A 20,932-nucleotide genomic window follows, 5' to 3' on the forward strand; every position below is an offset into this window, starting at 1 on the left:
TGTCTTCAAAACTGTATCAAAAGGCAGACCACATAGCGCTGCTAGTTCACTCTGAAGCTTCTCAGTGCAGTATGATTGTTTTGCCTAGATTTAATATGTACTGCCCAGTCGTTTTAGCAGCAAGAGAGTCAGGAATGTTTTAGACATGGCCAAATAGTTTCATTATGAGAACACTTGTCAAGTCTAAAGTAGGGTCAAACATGACTGTTTTAAGGATTATTGTTGGTGACTAGTTTTAGGGCCGGTAGATGTACACAGTAACAGTACATGTGGCTGGAAGTTAGACATGAAGCCACAAGCGTGATATTATATTAACCAAGCTAAAACTACCGTTTCTTCAAATAGAAGACAATCTGAGGTGGTTTTAACATGCACATTTTAATGAAGCCAACATTGTTTTAATAAGTTAAGATACAATTTTACAATCCTGCATTTTATTCCAGTTTTATTTGTTTTTACGTCCTAGTTTACAATGTAGTAAGCATTTCACATTAAGGCACAAAGCACAGTAAAAAAAGTCAATTTCCCCAAGAAACTGTGCTCAAAAAGTAGTGCATTGACATACAACTCCTACAGAATAGCTGTATGTGGGAACCTCTCACTAGGGATAGGAGGTAAGCATCAACATATTTCCAACAAATCCTTCCTAATCACACAAAGTTAAAACTATTTAGCCAAAACTTGTGCTCAAACAGCAGTTGGCAGTAAACTTCAGTTCAGCATTTGGAATGTATTTGTTATGGAGGAAAATGTCACAATCATGAAAGTTAGAACTAAACATTCATTCCTTACTCATAAGAAGGATGGATGAGCCCTTGTGCATTTTAGAAACTTTGCAGCATGAAAGCGATTTCAGGAGATGAAGGTGCTTTACTGAAGTCTTTGGATTGCAGTTCTCATAAAAGGATTAGGATGTGATCAAGCAGCTTGTGCCTACTACGGTTACCTTGTGGATTCAGAGCACTATTAGACATGCTACTGTGCAGAGCTAGTTTTCAAAGTTAAAAGTTTGGAGCAGGTGAATACCCCAAATGTGAAGCTAACCTTTTGATCTTTTCCTTTTATGAGAGGCTTCTGAGCTGTATAGAGTCACACCTGGCTTGGATAACTTGATTTAAACCTAGTGACTGGAGTTTGTGCTTAGAAGCAAAGACTTTTGGGAAGTTATGACCAAAGTAATGATTGATCACACACTGGCAATCTGTGGAGCAAGCATCTATAGTAAGTTTCACTAGAAGCCCAAGCTAATTAAAGCCACCATTACAAGCATCATGGAAAAAAGCTAATATATTTTTACAAGGCATTAAATGCAGAAGGGCTGAAAGCAGACTGAAAGTTACTTCCTGGTAGCTTAAGGGTTGCTATAGCAAAACTAAGCACTCTTTTCTTAAGTGTAAACAATTAGCAAAGCATTTTGTAAAATATTCTCTTGAGTGGTAGTGCCACTTGAATAGCTTTTCATAATGTTAAGTATTAAAATTGGTCAAGTACACAAAGGCACGTATTTAGTACCAGTTTTACCTCACTTCTTTACAGAAAAAAATCTGAACTGGGGACAGCCCAAGTCATATTCCACAACTTAAAGTCTCTAGTCAAAAAAACAAATCAGTAGTTTAAGATACCCAATTACAAAAGACAAATTCCAGTTCTCAATTAATACCTTAAGTCTTTAACATCCACAAAGGAAATTAGTGTCTTAGTTATCCACAATTAATGTTGATAGTTACCCACTGACAGTAAAGTTACAATTTTAAAAAGGATATTAAATAGATTTACATTACATAGTATTCTATTTAGGTAAAAAGTTGGAACACTTCTAAAAACAGTTATAGAATTTACTTTTGGATGTATTGAAATGTGAGCTGCATGTATATATAGTCACAACAGAACTGCAAACAGTTTTAAAAATCTGAATTGCAGATGCAAAGATTATAGATCGTAGAAGAACTTAAGGAACAGTGACATGGAATGGACTTCCAGGAATGTGCGTTTCGCCCCACTTCACTGCCAGAGTATAGTCACCCTTCTCTTTGACCACATAAGTTACATTGTATTGGTGGTTTCCCAAGTGTTTCACAGAAACTTCTTCACATGGTGTTGTGGGTCCATGGACACCAACTAACAGCATATTTGAACCTGTGGTACAAATGAAAGACCATTAGCTTTTATAATTATGACTAGGTAACCAGTGACTTAAGTCTGTTGCTGTACCACCCCAAAAATGGTCTCCCAACCCAAAGCGCTTACCATCTTGTTGTGTGTTTTGGGCCATTACTGTAGTGATTTGTTTATCTAGTAATAGTCTGAGGCTTGGTTAAGCCATTTTAGAACCTAGAATGATTTTGTATTTACATCTTTGGAAGTACCCCCCTCATTAAGCTAACATTTAATCTGCATGTATGGTGTCTGACCTGCATACAAGATGTTGCTACCATCATTGGCCTGGGTTGACATGAGTAAGTGGACATGGGTGGGGCCTTATGTCTTGGGAGACAGGATTAGAGAGGTAAATGGATCAGCAGGCTGGAAACAATGTCTGTACTAGCTAAAATGAGGAGGAATACCCAAGGAACCATTTTACAGAGGACAAGATAACCCTGGAATATTATGTAAGAGAAAAACTAAGTCATGCATGGACAATGACTGATACAGGGACTTTCCTATAAAGGGACCAAGACAATCCCAAAACACATGATGCAATGTATAGTAAATGCAACAACGTACAAGTTTGCGGTGTAATTTTGGATGTATGGTACACCCTATATCCACCCCCTATGCTTCCATCTGATCAACTAGCACAGCTTTGATGTGTGCCAAATAAAAAGGAACTTGAGGGAGAAGACTGGAGTCGAATGGGTTTTTGGGGTGCCCCCCCACATAGTGGTGCCCTGACTCATTCCATTCATCTGGAGCAGGTAACGGTATAGCTTATTACACTTGTAGGTCAAGGATCACAAGCCTTTGTAAGGGCTTAAATCTGAGGAAGTTTGTACCACACTGGAGAAGTGGGTCAAATAGAAGGGTGGACCCAATGAATTCCCCAGAGAACTAGAGGGAAAGTGGGACTGGGTGCAAAAGAAACTCCAGAGCAAGGTATTGGAGAAAAGTGCTTGGCAAAGCACAGTGAAGGTCTGTTAAATGCCACTGAAATTTTCAAAGAATAGAACCCCTTGGCAGCAATGGAAAAAGACAATATCTAGTTATCCTTAAGGCAAAGGGAACCCAAATCAAAGCAGCAGTTTCACAAAGATTATTTTTGATAGCTAACACTAACAAAATGTGCCACCTTGAGGGAGGACTGTAAAAGTCATAAAAGGCAAATTAAAATAGTAAAAAAGCAACTTAAATGTGTTATCTGCTTGTAACTTGCAGTTTACAAAAGAAACTTCTAGAGTGTAAAGCCATTTTAGGAAAAGTTCAAAAGGGCTTAGCTATGCCAAACGAGTTTAAAATATTTATTTGGTCTTGCATAACTGTTTACAACTTAGCAAGGGGCTGCAAAATTTTAAAAATACCTCTTAAAGTAGAACATGTAAAATAAATTGGCTTTTAAAAAATTCCGTCCATCCAAATCTTGAATTCAAGGTTGCAAAGCTGACACACTCTTTGGGCAGTAGCCATCATCTGGCATGCTTAACTTTGTTAGTTAACCCTCAAGGGGTCAATGCTTTTACAGAATTCATTTTTTAAATTTGGTTATCAATGTTAACCATAAATTGAAAATAAGGACAGAGCAACCAGAACTTACAGCACAAGAGGGCCAAGTACTGCAAAAAAGTGTACAATTTTTGCTTTAAGGTATTTGTAGGTTATAACAGTTTGGAGTAAGGCTGTGCTATCTTTTCCACTATAAAAAAATCCTGTGTGACACCTATGAAAGTTGGCTCATTAATTGTTGGGATTTACAGGGTGTCATTAAAAGATTAATAGTGACTGCCGATTACCCTGAATACTTCACTTGCATCTGTTAACCCTGCTCCACACTGGGGGCTGGGAGGAGTCGACCTAAGATACACAACTTCAGCTACACGAATAGCATAGTTGAAGTCAGCGTATCTGAGGCCGACTTACCAGGCCATGAGGACAGCAGCGAGTCAACCACTGCTGCTCTGCCATTGACAGGGAGCGCATTCGGGGATCGATTTATTACATCTAGACGAGATGTAATAAACCTATCCCCAATAGATCAATCACTACCTGCTGATCTGGCGGGAAGTGAAGACCTGCCCTTAGATTTACTTTGTAGAGTCCCTGGCTCAGAGTTCAGGCAGGGTCTGTTATCTACTCAATCACTAGTTTATTTGGCCTCACATGCATGGTGCTATGCACAATCTTCCATTAGAACAAATGGAACAGTTGCAAGACAAACCTCTCCTTTCACTGCATGGATTTCAACACAACTGATTTTTCCCCTTCCTATCATTATGCTAGTTTATGACTGATGAATCAGTCAAGTGCCACTCATTCAGTTCTGATTAATGGCTAACAATAGGCAGCTCAAAAGCACAGTCACATTCCTGTACTCCAGAGATGAATTCAGTTAGCTGGCAGTTTACCTCCCTGGGATCCAAGAGCTTAAGTTTTTCATCCTGGTCTCCCACTGGACCCTTAAGGCCATAAATTAAACAGTTGCATATATATGTATTGCTTTGAGATCAAATCCTTAAACCCATACCTGCTTTGCTGCAGTCTACAGTAAAGCTGCTTTTTTGACCCACAAAAGCCTTTGAGAGTCCTGCACCTCTAGAGGTCACTCTGCTGGCATCAGATGTAGACTTGGGAATGGCACTGTAGCAAGTTTCTGTTGATGACCGCGTCACCGATTCCACCATGATTGAGCTCATTTCATTTGCGCTGCCTGGGCTAACCAGTCGCTGGCCTAGAAAAGGAAAGCAGATTTGCAATAGGCAGGGTTCTCAGTACATTTAGAAGGAATTCTGGAAAAGTCAGAAAGTTATGTCAATAGGCTGGGCTAATATTCTGATCTTAATCACTTCCCTGCAGTAGCACCTGGAGGTTCTGTCAGGAACAAGGATTTAATACTGACCCTACACAAACATGGCACATCCATGCTCTAGAAAACAGACTTCTGGTAATTCTGTTCTCTCATGTTCACTGCCCACTCTAAGTTTGTGGTAAACCTGATTTCTCATCAGGAAGAAATGCACTCCCAGGACTGTGATAGGTATAAAGAGGTTATAGAACAGTACTAGCACTCTTCCACTCAAGCTGGATTTTCGCTTCAGCAATACAGAGGCTAACACAAAGTATTCAGTTTGTATCTAGCATGGTAATAGGCACACTGCAGACTTCAGAGCAAGTAATCAAGATTTTTCTATTTCTTGAACATTTTGATTTACAAACCAGGTGCTGGTTATGCTTGCAAACAGTTTAAGAGTAGTACGTGAACCATGATTAAGTGTTGGGCAATATTTAAAGATGGATTTGTTCATCATGCTTTTGCAGATTGGCTCCTACTAGGATAGAGGATTTGAATGAACATGCGTTATTTCTGGAAGCAATAGCAACCCCAGTGCTTTTAAGCCAACAGCAAGACAGCTGCAGTGCTTGAAAGCCAACAGGGACTTCAGATTTCATGAAGTGAAACAAACTGGCTGAGAGAAAGGAGAATTGTGCTCGAGTTGCTAAAGGCCAGTGAGACTTTACACTTGAGTTGGCAGAACAGAGTGGGTGCAACTTTGTAGAAAACTCTGAAAACAGTCTGCCCAGGACTTTGCACGAGTGTGGTGGCATTTTACAGATGGGACAGCTAAGACAAATTGTGTCGTGTGATCTTTAGCACATCAAGGCCACTGGCAGTTTTAGAAACTGAACTCCATTCCATGCTTTGAGCACAGTATTAGCAGACAGTGAAAGTCCACTGAGTTTTCCTGTATTTTCTTAAGAAAGCTGTTCAGAAGGTACCATTATCTGTCGATACGCATGTCCTTGTCCTTAAAGGAAGGGAACCTCTAAGGAAAAAAGAGAGACTAGACTGCATCCAGTAAATTTGCCTTTTATATCATGGCAAGAGACAAGTTTTGTAGTTGTCACTGGGCAAAGTGAGCTATGTTTCACCCCTAATGCAGTGTGCTGGAGCTGCTGAATTTTCAGTATGTCCTAGGGAAGTTTTTGTTCAGCCACGGACAAGCTTTCAATAGCAGGCACCTCAGTGGTGCTTGTCTCAACTAGTTCTGAAATAGGATCTCATTATCTAGAAGATATGAGGTGGGGGGAATGCTCTGCCCTTCATAGTCTTCAACGTTGCTGCCAATAAATCCCTTTGTGGTACTGCACAGAGATATGCTACAGAGAACTAAATTAGTAGTCTTTAGTTTATGCCATCACTGGTTAGTATTTTTACCTGTGACTTTTGCCTTGAAAGGGCTGCCCACTATATGGGTAGGTCCACCATATTTAATTCCAATAAGATAGTTTCCTGGAGCCATTGGTGTATACATGACATCATAACCCTCAGGAGTTTCCTGGCAGTCCATTTTCACCTTTGAGGGCCCTTCAATTGTAACGGAGAGTGTTCCTGGACCAGCTTTGGTTGTGTTTATGTGAAACTCTGATTGCAATCCTGGAAAGAGGTTTAGCATAAGAATAAAAACCAAGGGTGTAGGAAAAGTAGTAATGCTTACCTATGTATGCAATCACCAGCATGTACTGTTACACAAGATCAATGTGCAATTCAGTTAGTAAAGTAAGGCAAGAATATGGTACTTAAAAGCTTGGTCACCTTTACAGTGTATGGAACAGCAAGACAACCCTGAGTAGTCTAAGCGATGTTGATGCTTTGAAACAGATAATTAGATACAGTAGGTCAAGCTCTGTGGCCCAGTTCTGCTCACTTATTCTGGCTTCATGCCAATGAAACTAGTGATTTCAGTGGGGTTACTTCAGCTTTACACTTGTATAAAAGCAGAATTTTGCCTCTAGTATGCATGTTTTACCTATATGAAGCCATTATTAGCTATTCCTAATCAAATGCTTTTACCCATTTCTTGGGCATCAGAAACAGAGGAGAAAAGCCCTTCAGGAGTTTAACAGGAATTGGGGAGGATCTTTTATGCATGAGAGGCTAATTTAAAGGCAATTAAACTCTTAAGATAAACCTTTCAGTCCCCTTTGCAGCCTACACTGATGCAGGTCTTCTCCAATCCTAAACCCAGGTAAGATCCCCATCTCCCTGCAGGATTATAGCCATTCAATCACTGAAGGCCCCCTTAAGAGTTGTCAATAGATCACACCAGCAACACTTGGCCAGGATAAATCTTTGGCTAGAGCTCTTGCAAAAGTTATTCAGATCGCCTTGGGTAGCACTCCAAGCATTCTGCTGGAGTAGAAACAAAGCTTTGTTTCAGTTATAGAATCAGTAAGTACTGATTTGTGTTAGCAGTAACAGCACAATGCTATCAACATTACAAAGAAAGCTTTAAGCAAGGCTTTCAGTCTCAGTCTGTCAGATATCTTGAAGCAGGTCAGCTGTGCACAGATGACCAAACACTACAATTAAGCTTAATTTAACATTCCCTTTCCAAGGTTTATTATTCCTAGTCTAGTTTAAGTCTTTAAATGTGGTATCAGATGGAACAGAAGCTGCTAATTCCTGTTTTCTCACCAGTGGAAAGCAGGAACTGTTTAGTAGAATGCCTGCTACCATGGGGAATGGAGGAATATAGATGTGCAATCCTGTATCAGACTATGGAATCCACATAATATGGCATCTTCTCTAGCATTAGCCAGTACTCAGGGTCTTTGGGAAGGAGATTCTCTTTTACTCCAACTCAATTTGTTTATTGGAAGAGCATTCTTTCCTTACCTCTGTAAGTGATCAGTTTACACCATGCAGCATAGGAATCTATTCCCTTTCTCTGCTTATGCAGCTATGGGTATGACTACACAGGGACAAGAGACCTGTGGCACATCCCTGGCTGGCCCAGGCTGCATTTGGGCTCTGAATGCAGCCTGAGCTCTGGGACCCTCCACTCTTGCAGGATCCCAGAGCTTGCGTTCCAACCTTAGCCCAAACATCTACACAGCAATTTTTCAGTCCCCAGAGCTGGAGCCCAAGCCTGAGCTAGCTGACCGTGGTCAGCTGTGGTTTATTCATGTGTAGACATACCCTCTGAGTGTGTTAATGTTCAACTTTACCTCCCATAGCAGTGACTTCCACCAGTGTGTTTACAATCAACTGCCCTTTTCTGCAGATTTAAGGGACTAGGAGGGAAAGATGGTTTCAAGTGTTCCTAGCTATTGGCTACCAAAACCTAGAGTCCTTCAGACTGGTCTACTGTTCAGGAGTCCTGCCATGTTGCCTCCAGCAGTTCCCACATTAACATGAACTCTTAGTTACAGAATGTGGTCAGTGGTCCCTTATGGGAGTTAATACTGGTGTCTTTCAGTGCAAAATTACTGAGCAACATGTTTTATGGATTTAGAAGATTCAATTGGAAATGTGTCAGTGGGGACTTTCATTTCCCTCGGGTAAAAAAAGGGTGGGGATATTTTATATCCATCACTGCTTTTCTGCACCCCACTGGTTACACTGCCAGGAACAGCTTTACACAGGGATTGCTAGGGATCTACATTCTACCTTTTGAGAATGGAAGTGCTGCAAAGAGTCCTCAGCAGGGGAAAAGGAAACAAAGCAGGGAAACCATGCTAGCTGTGGGTGACATCACTACATATCAAAATGTGAGAGCTTAAGTTTTAGTTGGCTACAGTGTTTGGCATAATTTAAACTGTCCATAATATGAGCACAAGAATGTCTTTGTATCTGATTACAAAGGGTAAAATTAAGTTATCTTCATTTGTTTGAATGTTTAAAGAAACTGGCAGACTATTTGCAGGCAGGAGAGCTGAAATAATGGAGATTCCAGACTTCCAACAAGAGCAATATTTAAGCAAGATTTTAAACCAACTTTCTCTACACAGTTCCTAATACACAATCAAGAGATGCAATTTCTCTTTCAATTTAAGCTTTGGCTGCCATTTAAAGACCCCCTTAAACTTCTAAAATTGCTAAGTGCTAACAAGAAGTAACAAGTATCTAGTCAGCTTTCAAGTGTTATATAGCAATATAATTTAAGTTGGGAAATTTAGAGAAGATCTGCACCTTTGCTTGCGGAGACCCCAATCCACAAAGGTACTTAGGAGCGTAAGTCCCAGGTATGAGCTCCACAGAACTCCTGGTGAACCCTGTAGGTGCCTAAACTCACTCAGCACCTAAGTTCTGCCCCCCCCGGGGGGGGGGGTGGTGGTGGTGGTGGTGGTATGTACACACACAGCGCTGTCCTCTAAGTGCCGAAACTTATTTCCCACCCCAAGGCCCAGAGCAATTCACAAACTGGGCAAGATAGGTGGACGAATATCTAGTAGGTGTGGTCAGAGGTCACCTACCAGATTGGGTCCATTAAAAAAAAACAAAACACACACCTCAAAGGTGCCTCCAACCTTAACTTCTAACCACGAGGTTGCATTGCTCACTTGGGATGTGGGAGACCCAGGTTCCATTTCCCCCCCTTTGCCAGAGAGAAACTAGTACTGAACAGGGGTCTCCTACCTCTCAAAGTGCTCTAAGCACTGGGTATGTGATATTGTGATGTGGAGCTCTATCAATCTGTTAATATTTATCCACAGTGGATAATCTTCAAGTCACTGGACCAGAGTGGAACTTAGTCCAGTAGTTAGGTCACCCACCTGCAAAGTGAGACCCAGAGACTCCAGTGCCCCTGCTCCAAACCCTCATTATCCACAGCAGAACAGCTTCAACGGAGAGTCAGTGAGGCTCAGAATACCCTACAGCTCAGTGGTCAGAGCACTCCTGTTCCAATCCTCTTGGGAGTCTCCCACCTTTCTCCCCTTCTGCTAGGCAGGGGAAATCAAAACCTCCATCTCTCACATATCAGGCAAGTGAGCTAAAAGTGGTTATGTGGAGCAAGGCAGGCATCTAACTCTCACACAAGATACTTAGGCACCTAAACCGCCTGACTCCAAGAGACTGGTTCCTGTTTGTGGATCACTAAGCAGACACAGTGACCTCTCTCAAGGAGGGGTGCATCCCTTGGCTCCATCCCTCCCTGTCAGCATCTCCCATTGGTCAGTTTAGGCAGCTCCCTGCCTAGTGTCCTGGCTTTTCTGGATTGCATTCCAAGGCGCTTCTCTCCCACATTCATTAGGCACCTCACTCAACCTTTGACTGCAGTATTCTGTGTGTTTGATCTTCTAGGCACCTAAAAGTTAGTCCCCCATGATGCTCAGCATTGCAACACCCAAGTCCCTTTGTGGATCTGGGCTTGAATAATTTTCAAGCTGCACTATCAATTCTGATCCAAAGCTCTTTGGACAAGGAGTTTAAAATGCCTTTATTTAAAAAATACCTCCTTCTTCTGCATACCTCATGTGTTAGAGCTTCCCATGTGGGAATAAAGCCAAAGTATTTCCCGAGCTCCAAGGGACCACCTAAGTTGAGTTGAGCTGACTGACACCGATTTGCTTAGCCAAGTTTTTCACCAATACAAGTGAAATCTTTGTTTCAGCCACCAGAATTTGCAGTCTTTAATCCTGCAAGCTGCTGGTTTTACAACCCTAGTAAGCTTTATAACAAGGCAGGATAAGAATGTGTACAAGAAAATAAAGGCGGAAGAACAAACGCTTGTTAGTTTAGTTGCCTTGGCAAGGAGAAAGTAAACATTTACAGTTGTATAAAAATCAGTCTGAAAAACAGCTCTTTGGAAGCATTAGAGAGGGGAATTTCCATTGGGCTAAACAGTATTTTCAGTCTGATTTCAGAATTTTAAGAGGGAAGTTACCTGTGATACCACTCTCTAGGCCAGGTCCATATGCAGTAACAAGTGCTGGATTGCCTGCCTGCCCTGGTTCCCCGACTCTGACTTTAAATGGGCTGCCTACCACATGGCTACCATTAAACTTCACATCAATGGAGTGAATACCATTTTCATGTGGGATGAAACGAACAGCATACTTATCTGTAAGACAAGCACAGTGAAATATTTCAGTAATATTGCCAGTGAGGATGTAAAAACTCAAACTCCCTAACATGCAGTAAACTTTGAGGACCCAGAATAGGCAAGTTGGGTTGCACAAGTTGTCCTGCTTTCAATCTGAAGTAGGACTTTGACAAACTCTTCCCTTTCCCATCTTGTTTAGTAACGAGTGATCTTAACTGTACCGAAAAACCAGTATAACTTTAGATAGATCTGCTAATAGAGCCATTTGCCTCATGCATCAGTTAAGATCACCAGCTACATTTGAGAGACTTAGAGGAAAGCTCTGCTGTCCTTGGGCTCATTATTATACCTTAAAGCACAACCTGTTATCCATTCAGTATATGGATCAAGCCAAGCCAAATCCCCTCTCAAAATAGAAAGGGGAATATGCAACTCTGGGATGATTGCTACATCACTTGGGGTTCCTCATTTGAGAGTCACTTGACCATATAGTAGTGTTTAGCATTTTTGGCTTCACACATTAACCCAAAGAAAAAGACTGAGTCTTTGAGCAACTCCCACTGACATTTGTGGGAAAGTCCCATTGACTTCAGAGTCTGAATTTCACTTAAGTTCTGTTTTCAGGCATCAGAAACACTGTGCCAGAGGCAAACAGCATACCCAACATTAATGGCAGAACTGTGCTAACTGCTTTTGAAGTCCAACAGCAAGTCTTTCCCAGTCATTTAGACTTTGAAATGAACTGCTGTACTGAAGTCTGTAAAAGGAAAACAGTAATTGAAATGGGAAATTGACTCTTTACACAAGAAAGAGTAGACACATTTATGGTTTTTATTTCTGTAGCAATCTAAAAAATCCATGTCAGCCAACCACCACCAATTGAAAATGTAGCTTTGAATAAAGCATATTGACCTTTTGGAAGAATCAGCTTCTGTACTGACTGTTACAGAACAAGTACTTTGCAGCACCCAGAATGAAAAGCTTCAGTAACAGCACTATCAGTGAATAGGGGGTACTTGGAACTCATGAATTTATACTGAGCAAGACAGGTAACGACGTAATTCTAGCCTCCTGAAGTAAGGTATTATTCAAATGATCAAACATTTTCCCTCTAATTTTTAGAAAAAGTTTACACTGAGTTGATTTGAGAGACTGGGCAAGAAAATGCACCACAATCTGATTGGACAATTCTAGTTGGAAGAGTTCCAAAAGGCAGGTTTCCACACTAGTTGCTCACTTTTCTGGTTTGTTATGAGTAAGTCAGAATGATTTGAGTTGCCAGCTACATTGGTGGTGCAAAGATAACAGTCAGCTAGTGTGAACATGATATTCAACCACTGTACTTACAAAGTTATCAACTATTTATATTTAAGATATGGAAATCTGTGCTGTGTTTGAAATACAGTAGACTTTAATTCATACAAGTTCTTACCAGGCTCCAGTTCAGAAACATGACATTCTTCTACAGCTCCAGAGGGGCTATGAACTTTAGCATCAATCTTGCCCTTAGCTCCATTAAGCCTTATAGCAAAAGATGCTGGCTGGTTAACTTTTAATCCAGATTCCTAAGAAAGCAATATATTTAAATTGCCAAATTTAGTTTTTGCAGTGGTTTCAGACAGACATTGTTAACAGAATATTTACAAGGACACTAGGTTTAGTTACCAAAAAAATCTGTGCTAGGAAACAAAGGCATAGTTGAGTATTTGAGAGTTAAGTTATCCTGACCATAAGCTCTCTGCATTATCTTCATTGTTTGCTGTTTTAAAAATGGCAGACTTGTGTCCAGTAGACATTAAACAGTGGCTTTGTCAGTCAATGATTAACTGGGATTATTACACTTTCTACAGCTACCCAACAAGGCTTGTTTACTTATGGCTAGGAATTGGACATTCCATCAATAGTTTCATACTCCTACTCTGTCATGATGCAATCACCAATAATGTTCAATATTGGTCACCCACTATCAGTGCAGGGGGACTCAGTTTTCAGAGGTTTGAGATTTTAGTTACATATTAGCTATAGTTCTGCTTCCAGTCTGCTGATTCATTCCAACGTTAATTCAGAAGACAGACAAGTCTATCAATGCAGCTGTCAGAGGCTCTAAACGCATTTTACATTTCCTGCAACATGCTATATTTAGTGTCATCACAACGGACAAATGACAAACTAAAGATTAACATGAAAACAGATGTTGCTATGCTATGTAAAGAGATCAATGTTTTGCATTTGACTTCAACAAGTAATCAGTCCCAACAAGTGTATTTCATAGTTATTCATGCAATTGATAGGGTCCTTATCACAGAGGAATGGTTACATTTGGTTATGCTTTAGCCATGTTGACTATAATCCTTTGTAATAGGAACATACTTTACCTGATCCCATTTGCACCTATATCCTGAAGAGGGAAATAAATGTAACTGAGTAGAATTTAAGTTAGATTAAAATGCACCTATAAAAAAATTTAACTGATGGTGCAGGTTTTTGGACAGGTCATACAGAATATTCAGCTTTATCTCCCTCTGCAGAGAAATTAGTTAAGAGCAATCCTGTCAAAAGTCTTTAAATGAAACACAAGAAAATCATCAATACCACAGTGACTAATTAAGGTCCATGCAACTCCTTGTTTAGGCTCTCAAAAGAATTACTCCCATGTTAAATGTCAACTTTACTTTTAAACTGAAAAAATTAAAATTCTATCTCTGTTTAAATCAGGTTGTGTTAAAGATGAGGAAGAGAGAGAGTGATCTCACCAACCTAGAACAAGAACTCTAGCAAGAGCCACTTGAATGGTTCAAGTGCGGCAAGATCTAGGCACAACATACTAACTTACACTGGGTTCTCAGTTTCATTTCCAGTGACTTTTTAGGTTTAAGCCACACTTTTAATGCTACTTATATTAAAATACAAGAAGCAACTCATGATTTTTTGTGGTTAAGTGTAACAGAGGAGTCCAGAATGAGTAGAAAGCTGGAATTCACTCACATTTGCTGCTGTTTATCAACTCAAAGGGTTCAAGTCTGTGGTTTTAGGACTTTGGCACATAAGTGAATTACTGCCTTGTATTCATCTATTTGCCCACATGGATTCCCAGAACAAGTCTGAAGTAAATGCTTGATTACATTAGTGTACACTGTTTTGTTTGGGCTTAAAGCTGTGGCTAAAAAAAGTGCACCCTTACAAGTCAACTCAGCATTACTTAAGTAAACACAGTGACTGTTCACATTACAAGAGAGGTTTCAGGGCTAAGGAGCTCTAGGCTACATTTAGAAGCTATAGGTTCATTCAACTAGGCAACTCTGCCAGCTAGTTGGAGCAATCCCAAGTTTTACAAGACCACTGTTCCCCCCTCTTTCTTATTTGAATTCCCAAATCTCCTAGTGTTAGCAACTGAAGCATGGCGAATGTGTTTTAAATACGGGTTGTTTAGAGGTTGACCTTTAAGAATCTCCTCTAGACTAGTTATCTCCCTTGATTGCCAAAGGGCTTTCAGTTGCTTAAAGTTTTTTCTTGCTAAAAGTTTCATTTGGATGTGGACATATGAATCTATTTAAAACTGATCACCTAACAGAATTACTCCAGCTTCTTTGAGAACAAGGACAAAAATCAGTCAGCATGTGGTAAATTATGAAGATGCTTCCTTATGTCTCACCTGAAGGCTAGTAACAGTGAGTCTACGAGCATCATCTGAAGGTTCGATGACAGGAACTAGGTAGGGGCTTTCTGGAATATGCTCATCGTTGAACTTTATGGACACCTCATAGTTACCTGAAAGACAAGGAAATAGTTCATAAGAAAGCTCCAAAAATGACTGCACTGGAAATTTCTGTAGTTATTTCAGTAGTATTTGGTTTCACTACATACCAGGTTCTTGAGCAATGTAGGATACACCACAAGAGCCATCTTTATGGTCTTCAAAGGCAATTTCTGCTTTACTTGGGCCTTCTACTGCAATAGAAAGCCCTCCAGCTCCAGCTTCTCTTGTCCATATACTGAATTCAGCTGTTGACAAAGCATACAGGCATTGTTCTCACTGGAGACAACTGCTAGTGAAGATTGAGTCCTTCTCGTCAAGAAGTATATTCCCTATGCAATGGTTGAATACTGATACCATGGTGATGACTTCTACCATGTGAAAGCCATCGACAAAGACTAACAGTTTTACCATTTAGATTTAGAAAAAATAGTAACGGTTAATTCATTCTCAGGTACTGTTACTGGCCACTGACAGGCTGAAGGTACATGCGCCTTCAACATATAATTCTGCCTGTATTCATTGTATTGTTCAGTTTTACTACAGTTGTCTGAGTCTTAACGCCCAACCTGGTGAGAGTTCTCTATTAAGTCAGAACAAACATTAGAAGTTACATTTTAGGCCCCATCTACACTTCTTGCACTGATTTAGCAACACAGATGCAAATCCTTAGTGTAGATGTGCTGCACTGGCATTAGGCTAAGGTAGACCCAGGCAAGTTGCATGAGTGTTTTGCAGTGCCTACTAGGGGTTTGTGCTCTTTAGCTACAAAACTAGACTAGGAACCGACACCTGTCAAGACAATCTAGGGTTACCATGGTCCTATCAATATAGCAGGTCATTGGACACTTGAATTTAAAAAGCAGAAGATTGTTATACAAGACCTTCACCACCCATTCAATGCAGCTGTATGTTATTTTTCTTGGCCTGCATTTCAACAGCACACTACACAGCTTGAAGTGATGCACCATTACAACTAAGCTCTAGCCGAGCCACCAAGCTGTACAGAGTCCTGTTTACAGCAGTTGACTGTAGTGTACTGCCTGACTTGCTGCTCTAAAGACAAACACGTAGTACACCGGAACCTCGCTAGAACGTGCATCTATATAGCGCGAATTTGCATATGATGTGGTCACAGCCATGGATCCCAAATTTAATTACAATTCATTTTAACGCAGTACCATGCATGGATCCCAAATCCTGCGTTCTAGTGAGGGTCTGGTGTATTGTATTCCAAGCTACAGGAGTCTGGTAGTGAAGTCAAGGAATTCTCACCTGGGATGCCGGCTTCTGCTCTCTCAAGTCCTGGACCTCCAGCTCTTACTTTATTAGCCCCGCCTTCACCAAGTGGCCCCACAGTGAATTGGAAAGGACTGCCTGGGACATGCTGTCCTCTGTATTTGACATCCACAGTGTGGACCCCCATTTCTTGTGGCACAAAGCGGACACAGTATGTGTTTTTTCCAGCTTCATTTATTTCTGCATCTGCTGTTCTTCCAGAGGGGCTAGTTACCTGGGCTGTCATATCACCACTATCAATTTCTGGACAGAAAGTGAGAGGTTAGCAGTCACTAATGGAACAAAATGATTAAGGTTGAGATTTGAGACAATGGGCTTTGTAGGGCCAACTCCCTTAGGTACTTGTAAAAATATCCCACCTAAACAGACATGAGCAAATCTATTATGGGCTAGATTAAATAATGAATTTAGCTTTTTCACTTAATTTTTAAATAAATCTGTGCATCCATGCTTGGTCCTGCCAAGGCTATCCCAGACCCAAATCGTTTATCTGTCATGGTAACCGAGTCTCTGGGCAAGGAGTTTTAGTGTCTATCAAAACTACTTCCAAGTCCAATAGGGCAATCCAAAGTGCCCTGCCACAAGGGCAGAATACACCATTTCTGTAGTTCTACCCTCCTAGTATGGAAGACATTAAGCCCGAGAATGTACATCTGACTGCCTGGCATGGCTGAGCAAGACCCATATATGGTCTGTTGCTTGTTTAGTTGGTCTATTCTTTCTTGTTCTAAGTGACAAAATGTTATGGATTTATGATCATGCTTGCAGAGCACCATGGACATGGTTAATAGAAGATGTTCAAGAACTAGTATGCATGGATTTCCACTGTCTTCACAGTGGAGTCATTTACCCTAGCCAGCAATATCCAGGTAGTTTCCTAGGAAAAAGGTGAAATATCAGCCAGCCATTAAAGCATGAAATGCCTGCACAATTATTCAAGATATAAAGGAGCATACTGATGGTGACATTTATAAAAACAGTCACCAATATCATGGAAATAGTTTCAGAATATTGTGGTTTAACTCAGCAGTATTCTTGAAAATAAAGGTATTTCTTCACCATGATAAGGTAATTTACCTAATCCAGAAAGCAATAAATATGGTGGTTAAGAGTCTTTCAGATTGGGTATGTCACCACTTCAGAATAGTTAAGACTCACACCTCTACATTATGGAAGTAGCTAGAAGTCACTTTTCTGATTGTTTTTAAGGGGGCTAATATGAGATTTGCTTGCTTATTGAACTTCACTTAATTCTTTAAAATTCCCTCCCTTAATGCACTAAATTTCTGCCCATAGATATTCACTTTTTAACACCATGCTCAGTAAGAATGTGATTTTATGCAAGTCAGGCTGGGTAATTGAATGTGAGCACACTGCCACTCTCAGACTCCATGTGCCTGGTGCTAAAAATGCACCCTCCATAGCCTCCACTGAGCACTTTGCACTGCTGTGGACCCAAAAGGCAGACTGGAAAGTCTGGCTCTTGACAATAGCTCATCCAGCCATGAAAATATGACAGGTTCTCTCAACTGAGTCTGGCGATTGTCCTTCAGCTCAGCAGACAAAAAAAGTGATTAAATTAACAAGAGAAATGAGGGAGTTCCTACAGAGAGACAGCCATTTGGAACAGAGTCATTAAGAAGGCAGTAAGGGAGGGGAAGATGCAAGAATAGCTGGGACAGTCATTGTAATAGAAGTTGAGAAATATTGTCAAAATACAGCTATAAAATTCTTCCACTAGAAACAGTAAGTGGCTCAGGCACTATATCTGGTTTACATAAGTTCTCACCTTAGGATATATAGATAACTAGTTTATGTTATGAACATCTAAATACCATTTGCTGAATGAAAAAAAACTTCACTGAAAATTTTTCATAAGCATTTTGAAATATTTACACCACACTAAGGAAGTGATAGTGGATTTAAAGAAGGTTATATTGTTCAAAAGCCTATGTTTTCTCTCAAGTTTGCCAAGTAGAAATACAAACAAGAGTTCCACAGAAGGGGTCTCTAGGTTAAGTTAATACAGTAACTGTTGTATAGCTCTACTTTCCGCTTCACTAGATGTGGTTTGATTTTATTTTTTATTCAGCAAGTTATTCCTCCATTTGTTAAACATTGTTACATGCTACTTTTTAACAGCTTAACCAATGCATCTGAATTAAAATATAAATGCACTCTAAATAAGTTTCAGGTCTCATTAAAACACTTCGCATTTTAGCTAACAGCATGCTAAACAAGCAATCATTTGCAGGTTCCATGTTCCCACTAGGTTTTCTGTGGGAAGTGAGGCATGGATGTAAAACAAGTTAAACCTTGTTCAGTGTAATAGCCAGTCAGGAAGTGTTACCTGGAATTTTCAAGTTAAGGTCACACATGCTTCCAACTGTTGCAACAGAGGGAGCTCCTCTTGCACGTGTGATACTCTCCTTCACTCTTCCTTCACCACTTATTTTCACAGTAAATGGACTACCTGTAAGAAGCACAACACTTCAGCTCGGAAATATCTGAAAGCTAGTGAAGTGTTTCCATCTTTAATGAAAAATCCTACAGTTTTTTCTAATTAGTGATGAGAAACAGAAGACAATCAATACCTAGCCAGAGACAGTAAATAGATACAATCTACACAGCTAAGAAATTTGGAACACTTTCCTAGTGATGAGTATTGAACCTTTGGGTTTTTCACGAGTCTGATATTGGTACCATTTCCCATGCAGCAGATAGTCCATAGCTACTGACTTCTTCCAGACCTTGTGTACAGCCTATGGACTATGCATAATCCCATGCAGCAACTGAAGAACTAGCAAGATTAATGGACCAGCTACTCTCTTTAAGTACCTTTTTGATGCCTCTCCAATAAAGGCCACCACTACTGCACATTTCTTCAGAGAATGTGCGCGCGCGCAGACACTGAAGGGAGAAATCCACTCTCCTCCCACACCCAAGTTATGGTACTGGGCTCCCCCTGCTCTGAACATGCTTGCAGAAGGGGATGACTAATCCTGGTGTCTGTGCACCTGCAGAAAGTATCACGCAAGTCAGGATTTTAGATTCCTTTCCTCTCCTGCATTGGTATGCAGTGTGAATTCAGCAGTGGAGAGAGAGATTAGTTCAGAAATTAGGGCCTTCTAGTATCCTTTCCCCCTACTCAATCTGAGGCATGGTCCTGCCAATATTCTTGGTCTTCTCCCTCCCTAAAGCAGTTACTCTGGGAGAGGTAAACTAGAGCATGTAACCCACTAAACACCTGCGCCCCCCCCCCCACGCATTCATACCACCATTTTATCTTTTGAGCATCACTTAATTTGGCTAATAGACTGGTATTAGAGATGCAGTACACATCTTCCCTTGATGTTACCTCAGTGCTCCCTTAAAGACCTGCTCTTTTCAAAACAAGCACATCTTAACATCAGCATCAAACAGGTCACAGCCAAAGCAAATATAAAACAATGGATCCAGTACAGCAGCTAGGAGGTATTAACTCCCTGAGTCAGGTACAGCAAGCTGTAAGCCATTCCTTCTTACCTGGAACATGCTCATCTGCAAATTTAGTGGACACTATGTACACACCAGGTACAGTTGGAAAATAGGATACTAAACAGGTTCCATCTTCTAGGTCTTCTGTTTGAATATCTACCTTGCTAGGTCCTTCAACTGCCAGTGAGATCCCACCATAACCTACAAGTTGCAACATGTTAGTTTAGCCCCACATACAGTAAAAAAAATTAAGTTACGAACAAATGATTTGAAGTCAAACATGGTTCGAACGCAAGCTTAGCAACTGATTTTGAAGCAAGTAAGCCAGTCATTTCAGTGTATGGATGAACTGGTCACATGAAGCCTTGAATAAAGATAGTCTAATGCTATTTTTATTGCAGTACGTTCTGGCTACTATTGTATAACCAGAGACAAGGTAGGTGAGGTAATATCTTTTATTGGACCAACATCTGTTGGTGAGAGAAGCCTTTGAGCTTAAAAACCCACCCACACAGTCAGGTATAACCTGTTTTTACACTTAGATTGTTATGTTGTCAGTACTCAATTAGTTTCAGACAGGGGAAGAAGTTTCAGGTACTATCCTTAGATGCCTTGTCTGAAACTGGCAGTTTTATACCCACATTTTCCTGATTGTGTAAGTGCACCTTCCCCTGTTGCCAGAGAGGCCCATAAAGAAAAAAAAATTATATATAATGGGAAAAAACAAAAACCCAGGAAAGCTACTATACACAAAATATCAAATAGGCTTCTTGAATCTGTTAGAAGTAACACCTAAGACTAAGCTAACAGGCAGAGAGTCTCTGAAAGGCTTTACACTTGCAAACAACTTGAATAGCATTAAAATGTATAGCACGAATACTTAGTATGTAAGAATGTTTGGGGCCAGCAACTAATTCACACTTTGCACTAGACAACATAACGCAGGCCTCCTTCAGAAAAAAAAAGCGCTGAAGCACTGTTCCAAAATGGAGCCTTCCCATAAGCACTAACCTGCATCTCTTGTATCTACAATGAAATCACACATCTCAAACGTGCGTCCTTCTATCAAGCCGCGGCCTGAAACTTTTGCTCTGCTGGCATCTCCAATCTCTGACTGAACCACCATGATAGATACTGGGCTGTTTGGCACATGACTTCCATTTTTCTTAATGCTGACAAGGTGTTCGCCTACTTCTCGTGGAATGAATGAGATACCTACAGGGCAGACAATCACAGCAGGAATAAGACAGGCTGGCTTATAGGTTTGCATACATGCTGCCCGGATTAAAACCCTTGTCACATGAATCATGAAGCACTGCACTGACAAAGCAATTAAGCCTTTTAATTTTGCTGTATATATGCAGTACTCGTTTAAGGGGCCAGTAGGGAATACCAGGCTCTAGAAAATTGTTAATCCAAGTTGATT

The 20,932-nt window shown here is 40.5% G+C and overlaps 1 protein-coding gene across 2 annotated transcripts in view; it reads right to left on the minus strand.

Moving 5' to 3' along the window:
• Positions 1-389: 389 nt before the first annotated feature.
• Positions 390-20,932, minus strand: part of FLNB (filamin B) — a 112,352-nt gene continuing 91,809 nt past the window's right edge. Inside the window, exons 36-46 of one of the 2 annotated variants that reach the window (XM_074957689.1) lie at positions 20,518-20,721; positions 19,555-19,707; positions 18,380-18,502; positions 16,006-16,272; positions 14,841-14,978; positions 14,629-14,744; positions 12,409-12,541; positions 10,818-10,994; positions 6,365-6,583; positions 4,676-4,879; positions 390-2,136 (exon numbers count right to left, since the gene is read on the minus strand). In XM_074957689.1, coding sequence (XP_074813790.1) covers positions 1,949-2,136; positions 4,676-4,879; positions 6,365-6,583; positions 10,818-10,994; positions 12,409-12,541; positions 14,629-14,744; positions 14,841-14,978; positions 16,006-16,272; positions 18,380-18,502; positions 19,555-19,707; positions 20,518-20,721 — 1,922 coding nt within the window. In that variant the 3' untranslated portion in view covers positions 390-1,948. The remainder of the gene's footprint in view (positions 2,137-4,675; positions 4,880-6,364; positions 6,584-10,817; positions 10,995-12,408; positions 12,542-14,628; positions 14,745-14,840; positions 14,979-16,005; positions 16,273-18,379; positions 18,503-19,554; positions 19,708-20,517; positions 20,722-20,932) is intronic. The other variant, XM_074957688.1, reaches the window with a different exon arrangement.

This window comes from Natator depressus, chromosome 7, assembly GCF_965152275.1.
Source record: "Natator depressus isolate rNatDep1 chromosome 7, rNatDep2.hap1, whole genome shotgun sequence".
Classification (NCBI taxonomy): Eukaryota; Metazoa; Chordata; order Testudines; family Cheloniidae; genus Natator; species Natator depressus.